The following is a 21,138-nucleotide window of genomic DNA, read 5'->3' on the forward strand; positions in this document are numbered from 1 at the left end:
TATAAAGGCAAAATATGGACACATAGACAGATTAAGGACATAGGGATATGATATGAAGACATAAAGGGAAGTCCATCTACAAACCAAAAGAACCCCTGAGCCTACCAGAACTAGGAGACACACAGAACAGATCCTCCCTCATATCTCTCAGAAGGAATCAACCCTGCTGACACTTTAATTTCAGACTCACAGCCTCCAGAGCTGTGAGGGAATACATTTCTGTTGTTTTATTTTTTATTTATTTATTTATTTTTAAGATTTTATTTATTTATCAGAGAGCGAGAGAGAAAGAGAGAGAGAGAGAGAGGACAAGCAGAGGGAGTGGCAGGCAGAGGGAGAAGCAGGCTTCCCGCTGAGCAGGGAGCCCAATGCGGGGCTTGATCCCAGGACCCTGGGATCATGACCCAAGCCGAAGACAGCCGCTTAACCGACTGAGCCACCCAGGCGCCCCAATCTCTGTTGTTTTAAACCACCTCGTTTGTGGTAGTTTGTAATGGCAACCTTAGAAAACAAATACATCCTGTCAGTGGCACGTGGTTTCAGTCTCCAGCTTTCTTCTAGCACTCCCATAATCAACTACACTTCACCATCTTGGAGAATCCCCACCCGGGCTGGGCCGCAGCCCTATCTCCGAGGTGTCCTCGGGCTCTCAGTCAGCTTCTAGGTTCTGGTAATCCTAATTCCTCTTTTGTTCCTCAGTCCCTAAGGATGGGAGCTGCTCCTGTTTTTCCTCAGTGTTCCCTTTTTGCTTTTTTCAGTTTCCTGACACCCATTTAACCAATGCCTTATATCTAATTCACTCTGTGGATATAGGAAATAACGAGTAGTTTCTCTACTTCTGGTAAGAACCCCCAGCGATAATCGTTCATTCAGAGTGGAAGCCAAAATCTGAAACCTAGTTTACAAAATCCTAGGCAATCTGTGCCCTGCCCCTGGCTACTTCTCTGGCTACATTTCTTGTCATTTCCTCTGTCACCCACTCTGTTCCAGCCACGCTGGTCTCTTTGCTAATCCTTAGACATACCAAGCATGCTGGCTTCGTGGCCTTTGACTTGCGGTTCCCTATGCCTGTAGACATCTGCATGCATGTGGCTCACTACTTCAAGTCTCTGCCCATACCTCTGGAGACCTCTTTCCTGAGAATGTATACAAAAGTATTATTTCTCACAACTCCTGCCTTCTCGTTCCCCATAATCCCTTTCCTCTACAGCACGCATCACCTCCGCAAGCTCCATGAGAGAATCATTGTGCACTGCTGTGCCAACTTTTGAAAGGAAGACTGAGTAACTGTAGAAAAACCCTTACCAGCAGCCCTACCACTGCGTCAATGTGCTTGAACTATAATGAATCTTTAATTTTAAAAAAGATGTGTGATTCTTCTTTGGCTTTGTTGGCTGCCTTTCCTCCACGGGGCCACACTTTGTAGCAGCACGTCCTGAAATTCCTTCATGACGGTGCACTTTAAGTTGTGTGTTCTCTTCTGTTTAACAATTTAGATTTTTTTATAAGGCAAGTATTTCCTCCATTTTAAACCTTTAAAGGTATTTAGTTGAGCAAGACTGGTCAGTCAGCAGAATTTATGAAGAGACTGGTCATTGCATGATGAGGCTGGTGTATGACACTGTATGAGTGGGATGAGGAGTATGAAATGTATGACACTGTATGATTAAGACTCCTTGCTGGGGGAGCCAAACAAGAAGGAAATGTAATTCCTACCCTCATAGAGTTTAAAATCTCATGAGTATTTAACTCCCACGAATGAAAAAGTCTCCACAGTTACCAACAATGCACAAATGAAAACAAAAACATAACACCTAAGTGCTGGTTAGGTAAGACAACAATGGCCATTACCATGTCCATTCAAACTACAATAATCCCTAGAAGTTGAGTAAAAACCCAGGATTTAAAGAAAGAGACAAAGATCAATGAGGATTAGGTACTTGCAAAAGGAAATGACAAATACATGAATATAACTTCATTAGTTACCTAGAGTTTATAAACTACACTATGAATTTAACCTCTCTCCTTATTTACCTCTTTATTCTGTGCTTTCCCTTAAATGTCTCATATTCTATTCTGAATTCAAATGCTTCTATACTTTAATAGGGTGGAGTTACACCATAAACTCGTTCCAACTCACCTCAGGTCTCAAACTGAAATGTCATTTTCACAGACTTTTTCCAGTCACTTAATCTGAAATAAGTGTGCCTTGTTATTCTCCATCTTGGCATGTCTCTCACAGGCCTTAGCACAATTGATAAAACCATAAATTATTCTGTGACCTTATCATTTGTCCTCCTTGCTAGATAATAAACTACCTAGAAGCAGGGTGTATTATTTTTCATTACTGTATACACATTGCTCGGCACAGTGCCTGGCACTTAATACATTCTTTGTTGAAAGGTAATAGTATGTATTTCTGTCAAGACCAGAAATTCATATATAAAAGTGATTCCGATACCCAAAATAGTTTTATTTTCACCATTTACTAAGTTTAAGTTGTGCTAATTTCTGATACATAGAAATGTGTAGCCACGTAACTATATATACATATATAAATACATACAAACATAATTCATATCCATAGTAAAATTTTGAGCTTTATCTATGAAATTAATTTCAATTTGGGTCAAATATTTCATCTTTTACAACAAACCTAATCTGCTCATGAGAATCGTCATTCCATCTGAGGTCAGGAATCCTGGGTAGAACTGGGATATGGTACTGGGATGGTCAGAACTGCCCCTCGCCCATACAGGGTGCCTTGGTACAACTTAGAAAAGCCACATAGTCTGAGTAGACACAACCACACACCCATAAACCCGGCGTGGTGAGTGGAGCCTGGCAGGATTCCAGCTCTCACTGGCTGTCCCAGCCAGGTGCCCTTGTACAAGGCACAATAGGTGGCCATCCTAGAGGGGGCTGCTCGGTGGTGATGCAAGCAGAAAGGGGTGATCAGGCCACTCTTGTATAGCTTTACTCCTTGCTCAAAAAGACTGATTTAATTTGTCTGGCTGAGTTTGGTCAGATAGGGGGTCTCTTCTTCTTGGAACCACTTCCATTGATTTAGTTGAAGAGAGAGATCTCCTTGAGGGAAGATCATTTTCATGTTCAAGTGTGCACATGGTGTGCCATGTCGAAGTGGACTTTTAAGGCTTAATCTTAAGAAATAACCCAATATTAATTCTTGATTTCTTGATTCCTAAAAATTACGCTGTCAAGCTGGCTCTAGGTGAGCTATGCAATTTCCCCCTGCAAAAAAAGAAAGAAAGAATCAGAAGTTAGTTCACTTCCATAGCACTGCTTAGTGACTTTTTGGAAATTATATCAGTGGCACTGAGAAGAAGCTCAGCTATCTCATCAGTGATCTGATTACTGACTGTCATGACTGACAACATATGGGATCAATTCTAGCTCCTGTGTATCAAGAAAGAACATGTTTGTCTCATTTCAGTAATCTTTTATAAATTCTAATTCTTAAAACGTAGGGTCACAGGTTTTAAGAGCCACATAATTTTTTAAAACCAAAATTAATTTACCTTTTCAATGTCCTTAGTCTCGAAGTACAAACCATAAGGAAGGCCTGTTCCAAAACTACTAAGATGAATTCATCACTTGGAGTGAGAGCTCAAACCACTGAAATATAATTTTAAAAGGATTTTTATTTTGGAAATTGAACATAATACTGGTTATTTGGGAATAAAGGATTGGATAGTGGAAAACAACCTAGATTGGATCCCTGAGTCCTGGTTTTTAGGCTACCTAATTACACGAGATTGTGCAAGTGACTTAATCTTGATGGAATGTCTGTCTTCTCCTGTTTATTAAATGAGAGTTTAAAGTCTTAAGTCCTTATAGCTCTAAGATTTATTTTATATTAAAAGTTCTCAATGCAGGAAGAATGTCAGATAAGCAGTCTGTGGGATCAGAAGTAGCATTTGTGATCACACACATAAAGAAGTCATGAGTATACAACAGCCCCTGAGAGAAATGGTAAATATGCCATCTTGGACCTACACTGAGCTCAGTACTGGACCAAATATCGCAGCAGATTTTTCAGTTATTCTAATCGGTCACCTCTTCAGGGGAAATTCTCGCTCCACTAGTAAATCAGGGTCCAGAAATCGAAAGGGGCAGAAGAAGTCTTATCTAGCCACTGCGGCCACTTTAACAGTAATTCGTTTAATCCGCTGTCCACCTCCACCATCACCAACTTTCACGTTAGCTTGGCGAAGTTTATGTCCGAGAAGTGAAGCAAATCCAAATATGGGGAACATTCTTCCATTGCCAAAATGGGAAATCTGCCTTATCTCCTCTTCAAAATCCTATCTACCAGAAAATCTGCTCCCCTGGTAAAAATACTCAAATGGGAAAAAGCACATTTTGTGTGCAATCCCGTGTAGGCTCATCCTCATGCCAACTTGCGGGGATTCCGTAAACGTCAAGTCACCACTCTTGATAACGTACAGATCTTTTTAGAAACACTTTTACACAGACTTTGTCTAGCTAAGGGAAAGGTTAATATCTAGGTACACGGGATGCGTTGGGCTCGCAAACCTGCTACTAATTCTCCCTCCAGAACCAACGCCTCCGTAGCCTCTGTATTTACACCCCCCGGGGAAATCGCCCCAGGATCCCCCCCCCCCCCCCCCATTCAAAATGAACGCTGATTTCGCGGCCAGTTTCTTCTCTCCTCCATTTGACAGGGAGGAACCTGCGCTCCTGCGTTCTGGGGAGCTGCGGGCCGGGCCCAGATGAGTTCCAGGGCACAGGTGGGTCCCTAGGAAGGGGCGTCCCGGACCAGCCCTCCAGGCTGGGGGCCCCGACACCCCAGCCCACGCATGCACACGCGACTGTGCCACTTCAGGAGCGCGGAGCACCTCAAGCAAGGATGGGTACTTCTTCTCAGTCTTCAAACCGTCTTAACCTACTCAGCGGCTCGCAGCATTTGGGTTGTCCCCCCGCCTCTAAATCAGACCCCAAGGAAGAGCTTTACCGACTCGAGCTTCACGTTGAAAATCACCGGGGAACAGGGGGAGTCCGTGCGGCCAGGAGACGGGAAAGGGACCGAAAACCTCCCTCCCGCCAACTCCAGCCCACTCGGTGCATCCTCCCCCCGCCCGGGGCGAGGGGCGGGCCGGGGGTGGGGGGAGGCCCTGGAAGGGGCCCCTCCCTTTCTCACCTCCCGCGGCCCACTTTTACTCACTTGCTCTCCGAGCCTCGGCTTGGCCGCCCTTACCCAGGGGTAGTGCGGAGGGGCTGAGGGGAGGAGAGAGGAACCAGCGAGCAATCTCCGTGCCGCGCCCTCGCCCCGGGCCAGCGGGCCGAAGGACCAGGGCCTTGGACGCCCCCCAGCCGCGCGCCTCGGGGAGGCAAGCGCGCTCGGTCCCGCGCCCTCGACGCTGGCTCCGAGGGCTCCACCGGGCCCTCCCCCTCCGTCCGCCGCCGCGGCCCGCGGCTCCTCCCCGCCGCAGCCGCGAGGCCGTCGGGCCCGGGGGACGGGCTCGCGCCGGGGCCGCCCCCTCCCCTCCCCCCCCCCCCCCCCCCCCCCCCCCCCCGGCCCCGGCCCGGCCCGGTCCGGGCGGGGGCGCGCGAGGAGCGGTGACGTCAAGGGGCGCGCGGTGGCAGCACCTCCCCGCGCGCTAGTTAAAAAGAAGAAGAAAAGAGGGAGCGAAACATGAGAGGCTGTGTGAGAAGCTGCAGCCGCCGGCAGAGGAGACCTCAGCATCATCTAGAGCCCAGCGCTGGCCCTGCCTGCGCCTGCCCCGCCGCCGCCGCCGCCGCCGTTTCTGTTCCTGCTACTGTCTCACCTAAACAACTCCCGTTACACGGACAAGTGAACCTCTGTGGCCGTCTTCTCCTCCTCTTCTTCCTCCTTCTTTTCCAACTCCTTCTCCTCCTCCCACTTCCCAGCCGCAGCAGGAAGCCCCTAACCCAACTGACACTGGCACAACTGCAAACGGTGTCATCCGCACAACTTTATCTTGCTCCTCGGACTCCCCTAAGGCATTGGACCCATCGCCTTGTCTTTTATTTTTTGCAAAGTTGCATCGCTCTACATAGTTTCGCCCCCGCCACCACCCTCTGCCTCTCGAGTGTCCCCCGCAGCCTCCTCCTGGAGCTGCGCCCTAGTGCCCCTGCTGGGCAGTGGCGTTCCCCCCCATCCTCCCGCGCCGAGCCCCTGCCGCTCGGGGCAGACGATGCTGAAGATGCTCTCCTTTAAGCTGCTGCTGCTGGCCGTGGCTCTGGGCTTCTTTGAAGGAGATGCTAAGTTTGGGGAACGAAGCGAAGGGAGCGGAGCGAGGAGGAGAAGGTGCCTAAATGGGAACCCCCCGAAGCGCCTGAAAAGGAGAGATAGGCGGATGATGTCCCAGCTGGAGCTGCTGAGTGGGGGAGAGATGCTGTGCGGTGGCTTCTACCCTCGGCTGTCCTGCTGCCTGCGGAGTGACAGCCCAGGGTTGGGGCGCCTGGATAACAAGGTAAGCACGCACCCGCCTCACGGATGCCTGATTGACGTACTGGCGAGGTGGGGGTTCCCTGTGGCTCCAGAAATGCTGGTGGCTGTGAAAAGGGCGAAACTTGTTTGGAGAGTTCTTTTTGATAACTTTCCTGAAGTGCTAGTGTGATTCGGTTGTGGTGTTTCTCTGGGGTGCGCAGATAGCTCTCCCGCCCCCAAGAGTCCGCGGTCGGGATGCTGTGCAAAACTGCCTGTCTCAGAAAAGAGAAGCTTCTGTGGTACCCGCATTCTGGGCTGGGTAAATATTGTAAAAGAATCGCGATTAACAGTGTGTTTTGGATCGAATCGGGCATTGGCTGCGGTGAAACTGTAAATTAAGGTGGCTGTGGTTTCCGGTTTATTTTTCTAGGGTAACAAGATTTGTGCAGTTTTCTCCACGTGCTCGGTTAGGGAGAGGATTGAATCGTAAAGGATGTTGAAGCATGGTTGGTTTAGGAGCCCCAGCCCCGTCAGAGGGGGTTGTCTCGCATTACAATAGTTAAGCTGCGACAAGGAACTCCTGGTACTCCGATTGAGAACCCGAAGGACGGGCGAAAGATTTTGCTGGGGCATATTTGTCACATAAAACTGAGACTCTTCTCTCCGCCTCAGTTTGTAATGTTTTGAAACATTATAAATTCGGGCTTTCAATGGCAGCTGTCTAGGAAGATCCTCTCTGGAAATTGGTTTGAGGAGTAATGGCATTTACACTTTCCTTGTGTTCTTAAGTTTAAACAAATATGAAATAGTGTTGGCTGAGTGTAAAGGCAAGCTTATTTTTGAGTTTGCAACATCTTTCTTGTCATGGGATGCAGCAACGTGTGCTCTCTACTGTACTGCAAGGAAGCCCGGGGAGCACGTCATTAACAATCCCTGCACGTGAAATAAACAATCAGGTGTCTTTGCTCCCCCCTCCCTTTCCCCATTTTAGGTTTAATTAAGAATTCCTCTGTTACAACACTGCAGTTGTCAAGGTCTGAGAGACTCTTGGAAAACTTGTGCTTCAGTCTTGCTGGCCCAGGCATTAAAAAAAAAAAAAAATACCCAGGCTGAATCTAATTTTTATGCTCAGTTCACGGTAGATTTCACTCTATTCTCATGTAAACAGCTCCTACGAATCAACATATGTGTCTGGGTGGTATCTCTCACTTTGTTTTGTAACAAAAAGCCATATTGCATCATTTAATTTGCTCAAGTCATGCAAATAGGAAAAAATCAATAGGACAAAAAGGGGTCGACTTATCCTCCTCCCCACTAAACTGCTGCCCACACACAGAGTCCTGTTGCTTATGGCAAAAGAATAACAACAACACCATTGTGTTTGTTAGTTGGTTCACTAATGGGTGAAACTAGAGAACATCATTCTCTTTCAGTCCCCAGCTCTGTCCAAATGTTCATGCCTTTTGAGGGAGCATTTGTCCAACTCCCTCTATTCCCAGATGAGTGAGAACTGTCTTGCTGCAGGTTTTCAGCTGCAACTCTCTCTTTATTCTTACCATATGCAGCAGTAGTCTGAGATTCAGGGAACAGATATTCCAGCATTTTATTCAAAACAATGTCATTAAGCTCCTGTATGGTAATTGAATTAAATTACCAAAAAAAAAAAAAAAAACAAAAACCTACATTCACATCATCAGCAGGGTCTTACCAGGAGCCCAAAAGAACCAGGCAATTCATAGAAGTGTTTAGAAATATTTGCCATTAAGTCTCCCTGTGTGCAGTGTACACTATGAATATACCAATGATCTGCAGACCCCTGCAATACTGAACTCTTCCAGGAACATGAGGAATGAAAACTTTGTTAACTAAATATAGTGGGGAGTTGGAGAGGTTGGGGGAGGAACTGAGGGGAGTTATAACCCTTAAGAGGAGTTATATAAATTTTTTTTTAAGAAATCATTCTTTAGGAAGAAATCTGCCACGTTAGCTATCCACATTCCTTTCCGTTTTACGTGCTTCCAATCTCCAACAAACCCCTACTCATTTGGAAAATGTGTCTGAATTAAATTTGGTACACTAGACTTTGCTGGTTCCATTACAAGTGCTTTATAAAAAACCAACAATACTCAAATTGTTCAAAACAGGGTAGTGATATAGCTGTGCATGTGCATGCTTGACCTATGTTAGTTCTCACGTTTTAATAGTTTTTAAAACATGTTATTTTATAATAAACTTCAGTGTTTCCCTGTTTTCCCCTAAGCCTTTCTGGCTTATAATATATGTCAGGGTCTTATTTCATAATGTGTGTACAGGAGAGATAATGGCTATTTGAAAGGACCCGTTTTTGTTTATGAAAAAAAAAAAAAAATCCCGAGAAGCATTTCTGCAACTTTTCAAGAAATTACAGGCATAGCTTTCTCCTAGAGGAAGAAACTTCATAGATAGTAGCACGCTAGGTAGGAATATTGAGCATGCTCAACTGTGCAATTAAATCCAGTTTCCAAGCGAACACATTTTCTTTAATATAATGAGCTAGCATTGAGTTCAATCCTTCAGCTATGGTATCATGCTTTTATATTTTAATTTTTTGGTATATTTTAGTAATTTTATGTATTGTAACGAGATTATTAACTACCATTATAAATAAATGCTGCCAAAATTTAGGAAGTTATATTGTCTTGGCAATATTTTTGCAGCTCCTAAATACAACATGCTAAAAGGATCTAATTCCCATTAGCCAAATTGAATCCGCAGCCAACTGAAATACCCCCATTTCTAAAACTTAACTTGTAGCCAGAGAGGCATAGAAGCTCTCTCTACCTTGGGTGGTTTCACAGCCAAAGCTGTCAAGGAATGGGTGAAAAGTAATTGTTTTCAAGTGTGCCCTTTTACAATCATTTGTTTGCTCTGGCTCTTTCAGGGACAAAGGCTATTGTTGAACACATCCAACTAAACAAATAACTCATCCTGGGGTCCCTTTAACAGCTGCCTTAGTACAATGATCTATTTACATATTAGCCTAAAATTGAAACTGAACTCTTTAATGACATAATCCAGCACTATAGTCCAGAGACGCATGTGTTCTAGCCAACAGCTGAACAACCTTGTAGGCATATGATTTTTAGAAATAACTTTTTGTGGACCAAGTGATCTTAAGGCGACATCTTAATATACTGTCACGTATTTTCTCCTTTTGTCTGCTCATTGAACCCATGTGGGTGCCTTTTTATCCTCTTTGTTCAGTTACTTGATAAATAAAGAGAAATACAGAAGGTCTCTGTCACCCATTTTACTATTTGTTGATAAGCTATAGTTGTAGGCCACGCTTCACTGTGTATTCCAGTATTTATCTTACCTTTCTTCTATGGATTTTACTTTCTTGTGGCTTAAGATTAAAGGATGACCTGCCAGATGTTATAAATTAGTCAGCAACAGCCACAATCATTACTAGGCATGCTGTAATAATGTTTCGAAGTTTTACATGACTTTCAAAGTATATTTAGTTTAAACCGCTATAATTTGATGGTTTCATATATGGCTTTTAAAAATCGAAACAGGAAATTAGCTTAAATTTCTTATTAAGATTGATGACATTGTCAGACATAAAGTTAAGGACCTTTATCGACGCAAGCACATAGGCAAAAAAAGAAGAAAAACTACACTACACACACCAGGACTCATCTGTCTAAAACAGTGTTGCAGCTTGGGCTGAGTCAGTTTAATTGACTTCAGTAAGACTATTGGTTCATTGAAACCAAAGCCAGAATGATGGCTCTATCTATCTTCAAATAGGTATTTACACTGCAGACCTCACACAGAGCAAAATGTTACCATCCTGCTGGGCCGGAACAGCATGAAACTTTACAAAGAATAATATTATACTCGATTTCAGATAATTTATTGAATCCTATTTCTGAAACTTTTGATGAGAGATCTTGTGGCCAGGACACATTCCAAAAATTGTAAAAGACAAAATTCTTTAGGCACTAAAATCAAGCTCTTCCTGGACAGCAGCTGGGAGAGTATATGGGGATCATTTTGTTTTAGCTATAAAAAATGGAAGCATGTATATTCTCCATAAAACTAAAGGTAATTACATTCCAGTTTCTCAGCCAGCAAAAAAACGTGGCTTCAGCATCCTGCAGTTGTTTTGTTCTTAGCGGACTGCTATACGATAAGCAAACAGAACAAAGTTGAACAGTATTAATATTGAATAGATCCGGCGAGGTCTGCCAGAGTATGGACAATAAAAGACATTTAAAACATTCTTGGAATGCAAATTCTAAGTGTCTGGCATATGTTTCCTTTTAGAAAACTTTAACCATTTAAGCAATTGTCATTTAAATAAATTGATAAAAATCAAAATGTAAATATAATTGTGATTAATAATAACTTTTCTGAATGTTGTAGATAGTTACAACACATCACGCATATATATATATATTTATTTATTTTGAAATAGGGTAACTTCTATGGAACTTTTAATTACTGCATGCCAAAATTTTAGCATGCTTGTATTCAATGATACTTTTTAGTTGCTTTGTTCTTTCAGATCCAAATTTTGTGATCACCTAGAATATCTTTATCCTAAAAAATAGAAGCCAGACCGTTTACTCAAATTTGAACCTCCTTGTGAATGAAGTATTTGCTTTAAAACAATGATCTGAAGTTTCAGATGTTAATTTCAGTTCATAGTTCTAAAGAAATAACTAGGTATAAATGTAGTTATATAAACAGAAAAGGTATGAAATCCATTCCCATTATGGTGTTTTTTATTATGAAAAATCAATGCTTAATTTAGACAGCACTACATTTCATGTCTCAAATATTGTGCTGGTATTGTCTTCCATATTTATTAGAGGAGCTCCTGAAGTCAGTTTTTTTAAAGTTAGTACTAGACACCAAGACCTATTTTATCAACAAATTACTAACCTCAGTGAATCAGTAACTCCCGAATTGGTCTTACTGAAATAAAAGGCATAATACTGTATAAATAAAGAAAAAAGTATTCCTTTTTTTTACTAAAACTCACTAAATCCTATACAAAAGCACTTTTATTAAACTCCTGTGTTTATTCATGCATATAACATACCTGAAGAGCTAGTTAGAAAGTTTTTCCTGGCTAAGATAAAATGAATAATAAAAATTGGTCTTAAACCAGTTCAGCTTCAGATATTATTTTTATACAACATGAAAAGGAGGTATTTCCCCCACTTTAGGAAACTTTCCCTATGCAATCCGTAGATTGAAAATTAACTGAAATTAGAGAAATGTAATTCCAGTAATATCCCTGAGAATATCGTATTAAGGAATATCAGGAATGAACTACATTTTTACCTAAGACACAAATAACCATGTCTTAAAAAATTCTGCTTTACATACAGTTGGATAAAGGTATTTGGAGTTTTAAAGGTAAATATCAGTCACTATACACTTTGATACAGAGTAAAATGATAAAGGGTTAAAGGGTCTCAATACAATCACCATTTAATTTTTCATACCCAAAAGATAAACAGACTTTGGTTTGCAAGACTAAGAAGCACTTTTGTGCATCCTTACCCTCTGGTACCCCAGCCCAGCCCAAGAGACTCTACTTACATCCTAATTAAAAGCATTCTGTATTTGTGACATGGTAATTCTTTTCAGACAACCGCATTGGCTAAATTACACAATTCTACGTATAGGAGTACAAAAAACATAACTAAACCTAACTTCACATGACTAAAAAGAAGTTTGTGTCTGATTTATGGCTTTCAGATATTTTCTGTTACCAACAACACAGAATGTGGGAAGTTACTGGAGGAAATCAAATGTGCGCTATGCTCTCCACATTCCCAGAGCCTGTTCCACTCACCTGAAAGAGAAGCCTTGGAAAGAGACCTTGTACTGCCCCTGCTCTGCAAAGACTATTGCAAAGAATTCTTTTATACTTGCCGAGGCCATATTCCAGGTAAAAAAAAAAAAAACGGATAAATTAAATAAACTACTGCAGAATATCCTTACAAGATACCTGTTCTTAAATGTTCGCTTCTGAGAGGGTCAAGTTTAATCTCACCTTCCCAAATACCTATTTTTACCTCACAGTTAACCTTTACAAATTTGTAACCTTTCAAAATTGCTGCTAAAAGGCTTACTGTCATTTCAGTCTACAAACAGTATGTTGGTTTTGTTGAGATGTTTTACGTTTGCTAAATCGATAATACAGTTGGTAGTCTTTACACACATTGGATTATCAGTACAGGTTTCTTGTTGGTGTCTTCTTCATCCATCAGCATCAATATCAAGACAGGCTCCTTTTCTACCTAGCTGATACCAAAGTGCTGATTGCCCACGGACTCTTAAGGTCTTATTTCCTTAAATAAAGAATCATTAGAAATCCAAAAAAGTAACACCTTACAGAGCATCTTTACATATAATGACTAATTTGCTCCTCAAAAACTCTGTGCTGCAGGAAGGAAAAGTGGAATCATCCCCATTTGACCAATGAGGATAACCGAGCCTCCAGAGAAGTTAAATGCCTCAACCAAAGTTGTGTGTCGAGGAAGTGATAGGACAGATATAGAAGTTCATAGGCTGACAGTGTCACAAATAATACCTGCTCACTACCATATTTTGGACCCTAATAAACACATAGATTCTTGGACCTTGATTACTTTTACCATCAAAAATTTGTAAACTTTGGTTGTTGTTGCTTTAGTTGGAAGAATCAACATAGAGATACGAAAGAATTTAACGAGACAGATTGTTCAATTAGGCAGAGTCACACACAAGCAAATCAACTGAAGCTAACAGTTTATAAAGCTAAATGGCATTGAAGGAAAAGACAAGTTTTAAGAACTGTAGGATGTGCTTGGAGAATTTTTTTAACTGCCATACATATTTTACATTTTTCTCTGACCCAGAAAAGTGTACATTTCTTATTTTTTTATAGAGCTCTCTTAATAACCTAAGAAAACATTTTGACTAGGATTGCTTGCTTCCTTTGGTGTGCCATAACACGTATCTAAACCCATTTGTGCAAAAATATTATTATTGTCTTTATAAACTACCGCCATGTTTGTAAGGCTTTTCTTGAACCAGCTGTTTGTTCCTCTTTATCACATTCCCCAAAGCAGAGTAGAATAGGTCACGGGTGCCTAGATGTCCTCCCGAGAAGCAATAACAGATTAGGTACCATAAAGGTTTGCTGCAAATTTCAAGTCTTGAAGGGTTGCCTTTACCAATATAAATTGAAAGTAATATGGGCACTTACCATTTTCGTCCACCTTTACCTACCTGAGAGAAACACAACTGTGCTGGATTTAAGGACTCACCCCTAAGGTCTCCATAGATGTGAAGTTATTTTAGCTTCCAAAACAAACAACAGAAAGCAGTATCCAGCAAAAGAGAGAGAGTGCAGCAAATAGCTCAGGAGCCAGAACTGCAAGCACCTCGCTCCCCAGATCAACATATGTGGTGACGAATGACAAATTTATTTTTCTACAAAGTTTGTATATATGTAAAACTGCTGAAGAGCATCAAGATGTCAAGTGCTTTTGGTGACCACCCAGGCTGCCTTGAAAGATAACCAGATGAAAGCTCCACTCCAGTGGTGGATAGAGCAGCAAGGGTGCTTTCCGGGGACAGGCTACAGGCTCTCGCAACAAGCAGAGGGGACTTCCCCTGCATCCGTCAAATGCTAATAATCATTCTAAAGACCTGTCCCAAAAGTGAGTTGTAATAACACACTCTTTGTGTTAATTTATGTTAATCGGTTTGTTTCCAGACTGATTGTTGGCACACAGTTGACCATTTTCTAAAGTATGATAGATAAGATGGTAATCCCGCCCCTCAGCCCCTGCCCCAACACAGAAGGCTCTTCACAATTCTGGAACACTTCTTTTTCAGAAATTGCCCTCAAAGCAAATTTTTAATATTTTCACCTTCTTAAATCTATGGCATGACATGGCTTACTTTCCTCTAGAGTTCAGAACTGTGGAAAACAGATACTTTGTGATTCTTTCTTATAAGAAGTCAATGTATTTGACGATCCTCTAGTATTAATAGCCTCATCTTTCTGCACGTCAAAAACTTGAAAATCCACTGCTAGGGCAAATGCTGAAAGGGGTTGAGAGAGGAAAAAAAAGATCTCAGAGGCATCTTCATTTTCCCCCCATTGCCCAGTAGTTCAAGAAATATATATAACAATGATGGCATAGTACACTCTGTGGAAAGGGTAGAAACGGACATGTATTGGCCTTGCTTCTTCCTTTACACTTGTTACCACGAGTATCATGATATACTTTTTCTCACTCTTAGACCGTCCTCTCTTCAGCTGTGGGTTATTTAGTGCAAAATGTCTGTATACAATTAATTCAATTGGTTTAATCCTGTTGCTAATGAGGCCAAGGTCAAGGGTTTGATTCCACTGAGGCTCTCTAGTCCACAGCCACTCCTGACCCCAGTCAGATATCTTACACATGGGGCTTATTAGTCCCCAGGAGAGCAAACCAGACGGAATGGATGGATACATCAAAATCCACTACCTCTATTAGAAAATGCTGTCAAGTGCAGGCCCTACTGAGTGAATTTTGTTTTGTTTTGTTTTTTCCTTATCATGATAAACAGCATGTATAATGAGGAAAAGTAACTTTTCTCTAGCATACATGGCCAAGAGAAAAGCTAGAGCTTAGAATATTCCACAGAGAATATTTATTTACATCAGTATGTTAGGGGGTGCTTTGTGGTATAGTAGGACTGGATTCACCAGGATCCAGGAGAATAGTTACAGGTCCAGGCTATTTAATAAATTATAAGGAATTTTTAAAAATGCAGCTGCTGGAATAATCCATGTATTCCCATCATCAGTAGACTTGATCATACTGTGATGATCCAGGGTGAACTAAACACCCACCTTCAGTAAAATGCTCTTCAGGGTATTGTTCCAAATAGTAGAAGGGTACCATTTGGTAAATTATGTCTTCCCTGGCAATAAATGTAAGACCAGTGCCCTGAAACCAGGTCCCTTTTAGCTCTTCACAGCAAAATCTATCTTATTCATCACTGTCCACAAAATCAGATCATTTAAGGTAAAGTATTAATGAAAGTATTAGATGTTGCAATTCAAATGTTGTAATGTGATTGTAACATGTGACAAATATTGTAATTATGAGAAAAATGCCCATATTTTTATGTAAAAGTCTTCTGAGTTGGCTCCCTCCTTCACACTTACTCAGTTTGCCTAGATTCTGTAAAAAGCTAGGAGTAATTCATTGTTAATTCCATTTTTGTTTTTGTTTTAATTTGGTAAGAGAACACCTCTGGAGCCATAGAGCTTATAAATCTGTACTCTTTAATCTTCAGATGTTCCATTTGAAAATGATTTGTCATTTCCACATTTGTCCCCAGCTAATAACTCTTTGTAAAATGGAATCAGCCATCAGCATTGTTTGTTAATTTTCTCTTAAGATGGTATTGGTTTTAGAGACTGTAATCCTGGAATGCAGATATTTTTTAAAAAGCAAACTTGAAATTTCTTCTCAGTTGCACTTTGAAAATTTTTTGTGATCCTGCAGGCAAAAATCATGTTAAAACAAAATTTCTCATTTACACATTCAGTTATAAATATATCTGTAGTATGACAGTATTCCTGCATGCATAATATTTGCATGGAGATCTTGCTGCCTGCTGGGAGCTGTGTGTGTGTGTGTGTGTGTGTGTGTGTGTGTCCCCAAAAAAAGGTCTAACCCAAAACTGCAAAAAGTTTGATTTAGCAACGCAGTTTTCCTTTTCTTCTTTTTACATCAAACAGACTTGTTCGACAATAGTGGGCAGTTTTCATCTATATGCTTAGCCAGGAAAGAATGGAGGAGAAAAATTATCTTTTGTAGACAGTGAATCGCTGAAGAAGAGTAAATGCTACTGCAGCCTTCATTCCTCTCCCCAATTTCTAATCCCTGAATTTTTTCAAAGAAAGATAACCTCCTTCCAGCTGCCTTGTCCCTCCCATGGAGCACCCCTCCCAGCTGCCATGCCTCCTTTCAGTCTCACCCCTACCCCCACCCCTACACACACACACTCCCAAGGACATCTGCTCTCACTTGCCTGATTTCCAAGGAGAAGATGTTTCCCAATAGCCTAGTCACATACTGGCCTTGAAGAGTCTGTCTCAGAAATTTAGGGGTGATACATTTTATCCAAAAGTTAGGTCAAATTGTACATCAAGACCCTCAGAATTCTAAGATTGGTTTTAGGTTTGAGGGGACCTAAGTCAAGCTCATAGAAAACAGACTTAGTCTTTCATATTCCACTGATAAGTCTCACTGGGTCATCCCCAATTCTTGTTCTTAGAAATCCTTGCAAACCTGAATCCATTATACAACTTCTAAACATCAAACAAGTTACGAGGTGTCTTTATCACAAAGCTGTTATGTGTACACTAATCTAATTTGTTAGGTAAAAATCAAAACAGTGTGCATAGTCAAAGATATGAGACCTGCAGCAGGAAGTCAGGACATCATGTAAGGTTGACTCTGGTAGCAGTATCAGATTTTGAGAGCAGAAATAATCAGAATATGGAAGCAGTCTTAGGAATATGCCTTCCCCCCCTCCAAAAAAAATACCTTATTAACTCAAATTGTGAAAATAATGTCAAAATTCTTTTTTTGTCATAAGGTCCTCCTCTCTTTTAGTAAATATAGCTGTTTTTATTTGATAAAAATTCTCAGTAGGTAAAAAAAGAGAAAACCTCTTCCAGATCTCTTTAAGTAAATCTGTTTTGCATTTTTGTTTTGACTTATTTTTTTTTTTCAGTGAGGGTGGCATACCAGCTTTCTGATTGAGCAGACTGAAGGAATATTTTAAATATAGTTCTTGTATTACAAAATAATCATTATTTTCTATAAGTGAGGTGCAGGAAATGGAGGCTCTGTTCTTAGCACCATTGCAGTTCTTAGCACCATTGCAGTCAGTCATTTATTACAGCATATAAGGACCTTGTGATATTCATTAGATTTATTATTTAATCACATGTGAGTGGCAATAGAAAAAGAATTGTAAAATGGCCCAAATAAGTACCTGATGGCCTATCTCTTTCTTGATTCTAGTGTGTTCTTCTTAGGAAGTTATTTATTACGGTAGGGGGGAAAAGTGCTGAATTAGTGATGGGATAAACTACAAGTACAACATATGGTAAATGAGGAAGCTTGCAACCAGAGTCAGGGCAATAACAAGATTAATGCTGGAAGTGTATTATGTGTATTTCTTATGAGTCTTTTAAAATATCCAATGCAATATTATTTCACTTGAACTGAAATTCTTAAATTTTGGTTAAAGAAATGGAAATCCCAAGCCAAAGAAAGTGGCTTTCTTTCCTTTTATTATTTTCCTAGAATATTCATATACTTTCTAAAAAATTTTTTTCCTATATTTTATCTTCCAAATAGGGTGTTTTTACTGTGATGCTAAATATTTCTAATGAGTCTTTTTGCATTTCTTTAAAGGTTTCCTTCAAACTACTGCTGAAGAGTTTTGTTTTTACTATGCAAGAAAAGATGGTGGGTTGTGCTTTCCAGATTTTCCAAGAAAACAAATCAGAGGACCAGCATCTAACTACTTGGACCAGATGGAAGAATATGACAAAGTGGAAGAGATCAGCAGGTTCATAAAGATAAATGCTCTTTAATCTTAAAAAACAAAAACAAAAACAAAAAGCCAACTGACAAATCTTGTGGTTTTGATAGTGAATCAACTGTCTGTGCTGGATTCCAGCAGCTATATCCTCCAGATTTTTTTTTTTTTTCTTTTTGGTAGTTTGCTTCTCTAATATCATTTTTGCTTAAATGCTTTTAATGCTTAGACTACTAATCTTTTATTATGAGTTTGGCTTCTCTGTGATTCATGTGAATTTCATGATTATAGTTTTAAACTTGACCTTTATGAGTGTTGTTAGCATATGGAAATATTCAGCACAATTATTATTAGCAAATCAGAGTTTTATAAATAGATCTTAGAACTTTCTCTCTGAGGGCCTTTCTGTAAGGCTTAATTATTGTGAGTAGAGCTAATTTTAATTATAGTCACTGAAAGATAAGATGATGAGCTTATGAAATTTTAAAATATGTGAAATTCTTATTTTGATTCTCTCTTTGACTTTTTGGTAGAAGGCTATTTGTTCCACTGAAAAGAATTTAAAAGAATCATATTGTGACTTTGGGGTTAACGGCACGTCATGGTTCTCAAAACCATTGATTCCTAGAGGAAATATATTTTGAAAAGGATGCTAAGTGCATCCTTTACCTCCTTCACCTCAAGAAAAGCTTACTGGTTTTCTTTAATTTGTTTAGAAAGCACAAACACAACTGCTTCTGTATTCAGGAGGTTGTGAGTGGGCTGCGCCAGCCTGTCGGCGCCCTGCATAGTGGGGATGGCTCGCACCGTCTCTTCATTCTGGAAAAAGAAGGTTACGTGAAGATACTTACCCCTGAAGGAGAAATTTTCAAGGAGCCTTATTTGGACATTCACAAACTTGTTCAAAGTGGAATAAAGGTTGGCTTTTTAAATTTTATTTATCTTTGCTCTGGCTATGTTAATTTTATTTTAGGGTTATCACTCTCACTGAAAGTATTTGTAATAAAAGAAAGAATGTTTAAGGAGAACATAAGGAGACAACCTAAGGGGACAATAATTATGGCAACTGAATTGGGACAGTGACATTACATTTTTAATGTTATTTGGTGACTCTGAAGCAGTGCAATCAGGTTGATATCTTGACATGCTTTCCTTATGTAATTTGCATATTTAAAATAATTCTTGGTTTTATAAAGTACGTGTTTAAATGTTGTTTAACAGGCATCATACTTAGAACTGTGTGTCAGCACTTGCTAGTAGAAACAAAGAGGTCTTTTGGTTATTTCGGCAATAGCAAAGCATTCTTTTACTGCATCCATTTTTGAGTCTGTCATGAAAAATGCTACTTTTACTGGTCCTTCCTTGTACAATGTTTTTACAGGTAAGTCAAATGTGCTCATCTATAATTGGCCATTTTTATAGTACATATGCATATATTGCCTTCTTCCTCACTTCTCCAATTTGAATTATCAACGTTAAATAATCTAGTAGTATGTAAATAAAATTACTGTCAAGTTTGTCTGGCGAGAGCATAACATGTGATACTATTGGCAGTACGAAGCCGTAGAGCAAACTGCGACGTTTTAAAATTGAGGCACATTCAACAGCTCATGACTAATTTAGAATGAAACAAAGTAATAGTATGATTTGAGAAGAACTGGTTGTCTTTTATATTTCTTACATGGGGAAAAAAAGTTAAAGGAGGATTTATACTCTTCTGCTCATATAGAAATGAACTCCTCCTTGCTTTGTTGAGCTCTATTCAAAGGTAAGAACATCAAAACCAGAAGAAACAAGTCAGGAAAAAATAGAGGTATAGTCCTGATACCGATTCATTACCTACCATGCAAAATAATTAGAATGATTCAGTTAGAATACAGGGATTCTATATTCCGTATTGTTGGTACCACCCAAATTCAGTTGTGTGTTGTGACTGTGTCACCGAGACTTCCTGCTTAAGATAAGTACTTTATGGTACGTATGGTCCTTTATGGAAAAGGACTTCAGCACCAACACATAGATCATTTGGAAAATCTGTTTAACTCCGTGGTTTCAACTTTCTCCCAATAAAAGTTTTCATTAGAATTCCCAGCAAATCACCAAAAGTCTCTTAAGATGAAGCATTAGTGTTTTGCACATAAGACTTTAATAAGTACATTTTGAAATGTGTTCCGATAATTCACTGCCAGTGGTACCTAAAGAGCAAAGAATTAAGATACAGCATTAAGTACATTACTCACTAGCAGTGTATTTTTCTTACTGTGAAAGTTAAACGTACTGTCTATGAAAGAAAAAATTGGGGAATGTATTTTAAAAATCATCACCTATAATCTCATCGGTTGAAGAATACCACTACTAACATTTTTATATACTTCCAGCTTTTATATTAAAATTAGATGAATTTATCCTGACTGCAAAGGTAATACAGGTCCATATTAATAAATGTGGAAACATACAAGAACATGTTTTCTTCTTGCTTTTCTCCTAAGCAGCTTTAAAATAAAATTGAAATCAAACCATATATACATCTTTTTAGCCTTCTTTTTTTGGACATAACCATATGTCATGAGTATGTTACCAGATTTGAAAACTTTTCTCAAAAACTTAGTTTTTATCTCTTCTGGGTATTCCATTTCCTAATTATGAGACATTTAGAGTGACTCCAGTATTTTCTTTTTATCAGTGTAAATAATGTGATTTATCATTCTCTTGTGTATTATTTAACCTGCTCATGAATGACTTCCTTAATGTCCCTTCATAGAGCATTACGGAGATGAAGGACATAAACCATGATACACATTGCCAATGGCTTTAGAATATATTTTCAAGTATTTGAAAGAATAACATATAGCTTTTAAATATTATTTGAATAAAAATATTGGTATTAAAAAAATAATGCATGATAAAATGTAGGTGTAAGAAATGGGCTCAATTTTGTTGTAAGAAGTAAAGAACTGATGTTCTCGTTTCTACTTCAATTTACCTGCCTAAGGAATGACAGCCTTTTAATTAGGGTTCCTTCAGAGTGCCTCTGTTTCAACTTATGCCCATTCATTGGGATAGTGAATGAAAGTTTTTCTTCTCCGACCATGAGA

At 39.9% G+C, this 21,138-nt stretch overlaps 1 protein-coding gene and 1 long non-coding RNA gene across 4 annotated transcripts in view; one reads left to right on the forward strand and one right to left on the reverse strand.

Moving 5' to 3' along the window:
• Window positions 1-451: 451 nt before the first annotated feature.
• On the reverse strand, window positions 452-5,452 carry LOC116637369. Its single transcript, XR_004300468.1, has 3 exons — window positions 5,207-5,452; window positions 3,540-3,636; window positions 452-3,252 (listed from the first exon to the last, which is right to left on the reverse strand). It is a non-coding gene; the product is annotated as an uncharacterized LOC116637369 (long non-coding RNA).
• A 222-nt stretch (window positions 5,453-5,674) lies between these two features.
• The window catches only part of HHIP (hedgehog interacting protein), a 93,146-nt gene continuing 77,682 nt past the window's right edge, over window positions 5,675-21,138 (forward strand). For all 3 annotated transcript variants that reach the window (XM_032412915.1, XM_032412916.1, XM_032412917.1), the window contains exons 1-4: window positions 5,675-6,479; window positions 12,194-12,386; window positions 17,917-18,073; window positions 18,760-18,961. In XM_032412915.1, the coding sequence (XP_032268806.1) occupies window positions 6,201-6,479; window positions 12,194-12,386; window positions 17,917-18,073; window positions 18,760-18,961 (831 nt within the window). In that variant the 5' untranslated portion in view covers window positions 5,675-6,200. The remainder of the gene's footprint in view (window positions 6,480-12,193; window positions 12,387-17,916; window positions 18,074-18,759; window positions 18,962-21,138) is intronic.

This window comes from Phoca vitulina, unplaced genomic scaffold (assembly GCF_004348235.1).
Source record: "Phoca vitulina isolate PV1807 unplaced genomic scaffold, GSC_HSeal_1.0 scaffold14, whole genome shotgun sequence".
Classification (NCBI taxonomy): domain Eukaryota; kingdom Metazoa; phylum Chordata; class Mammalia; order Carnivora; family Phocidae; genus Phoca; species Phoca vitulina.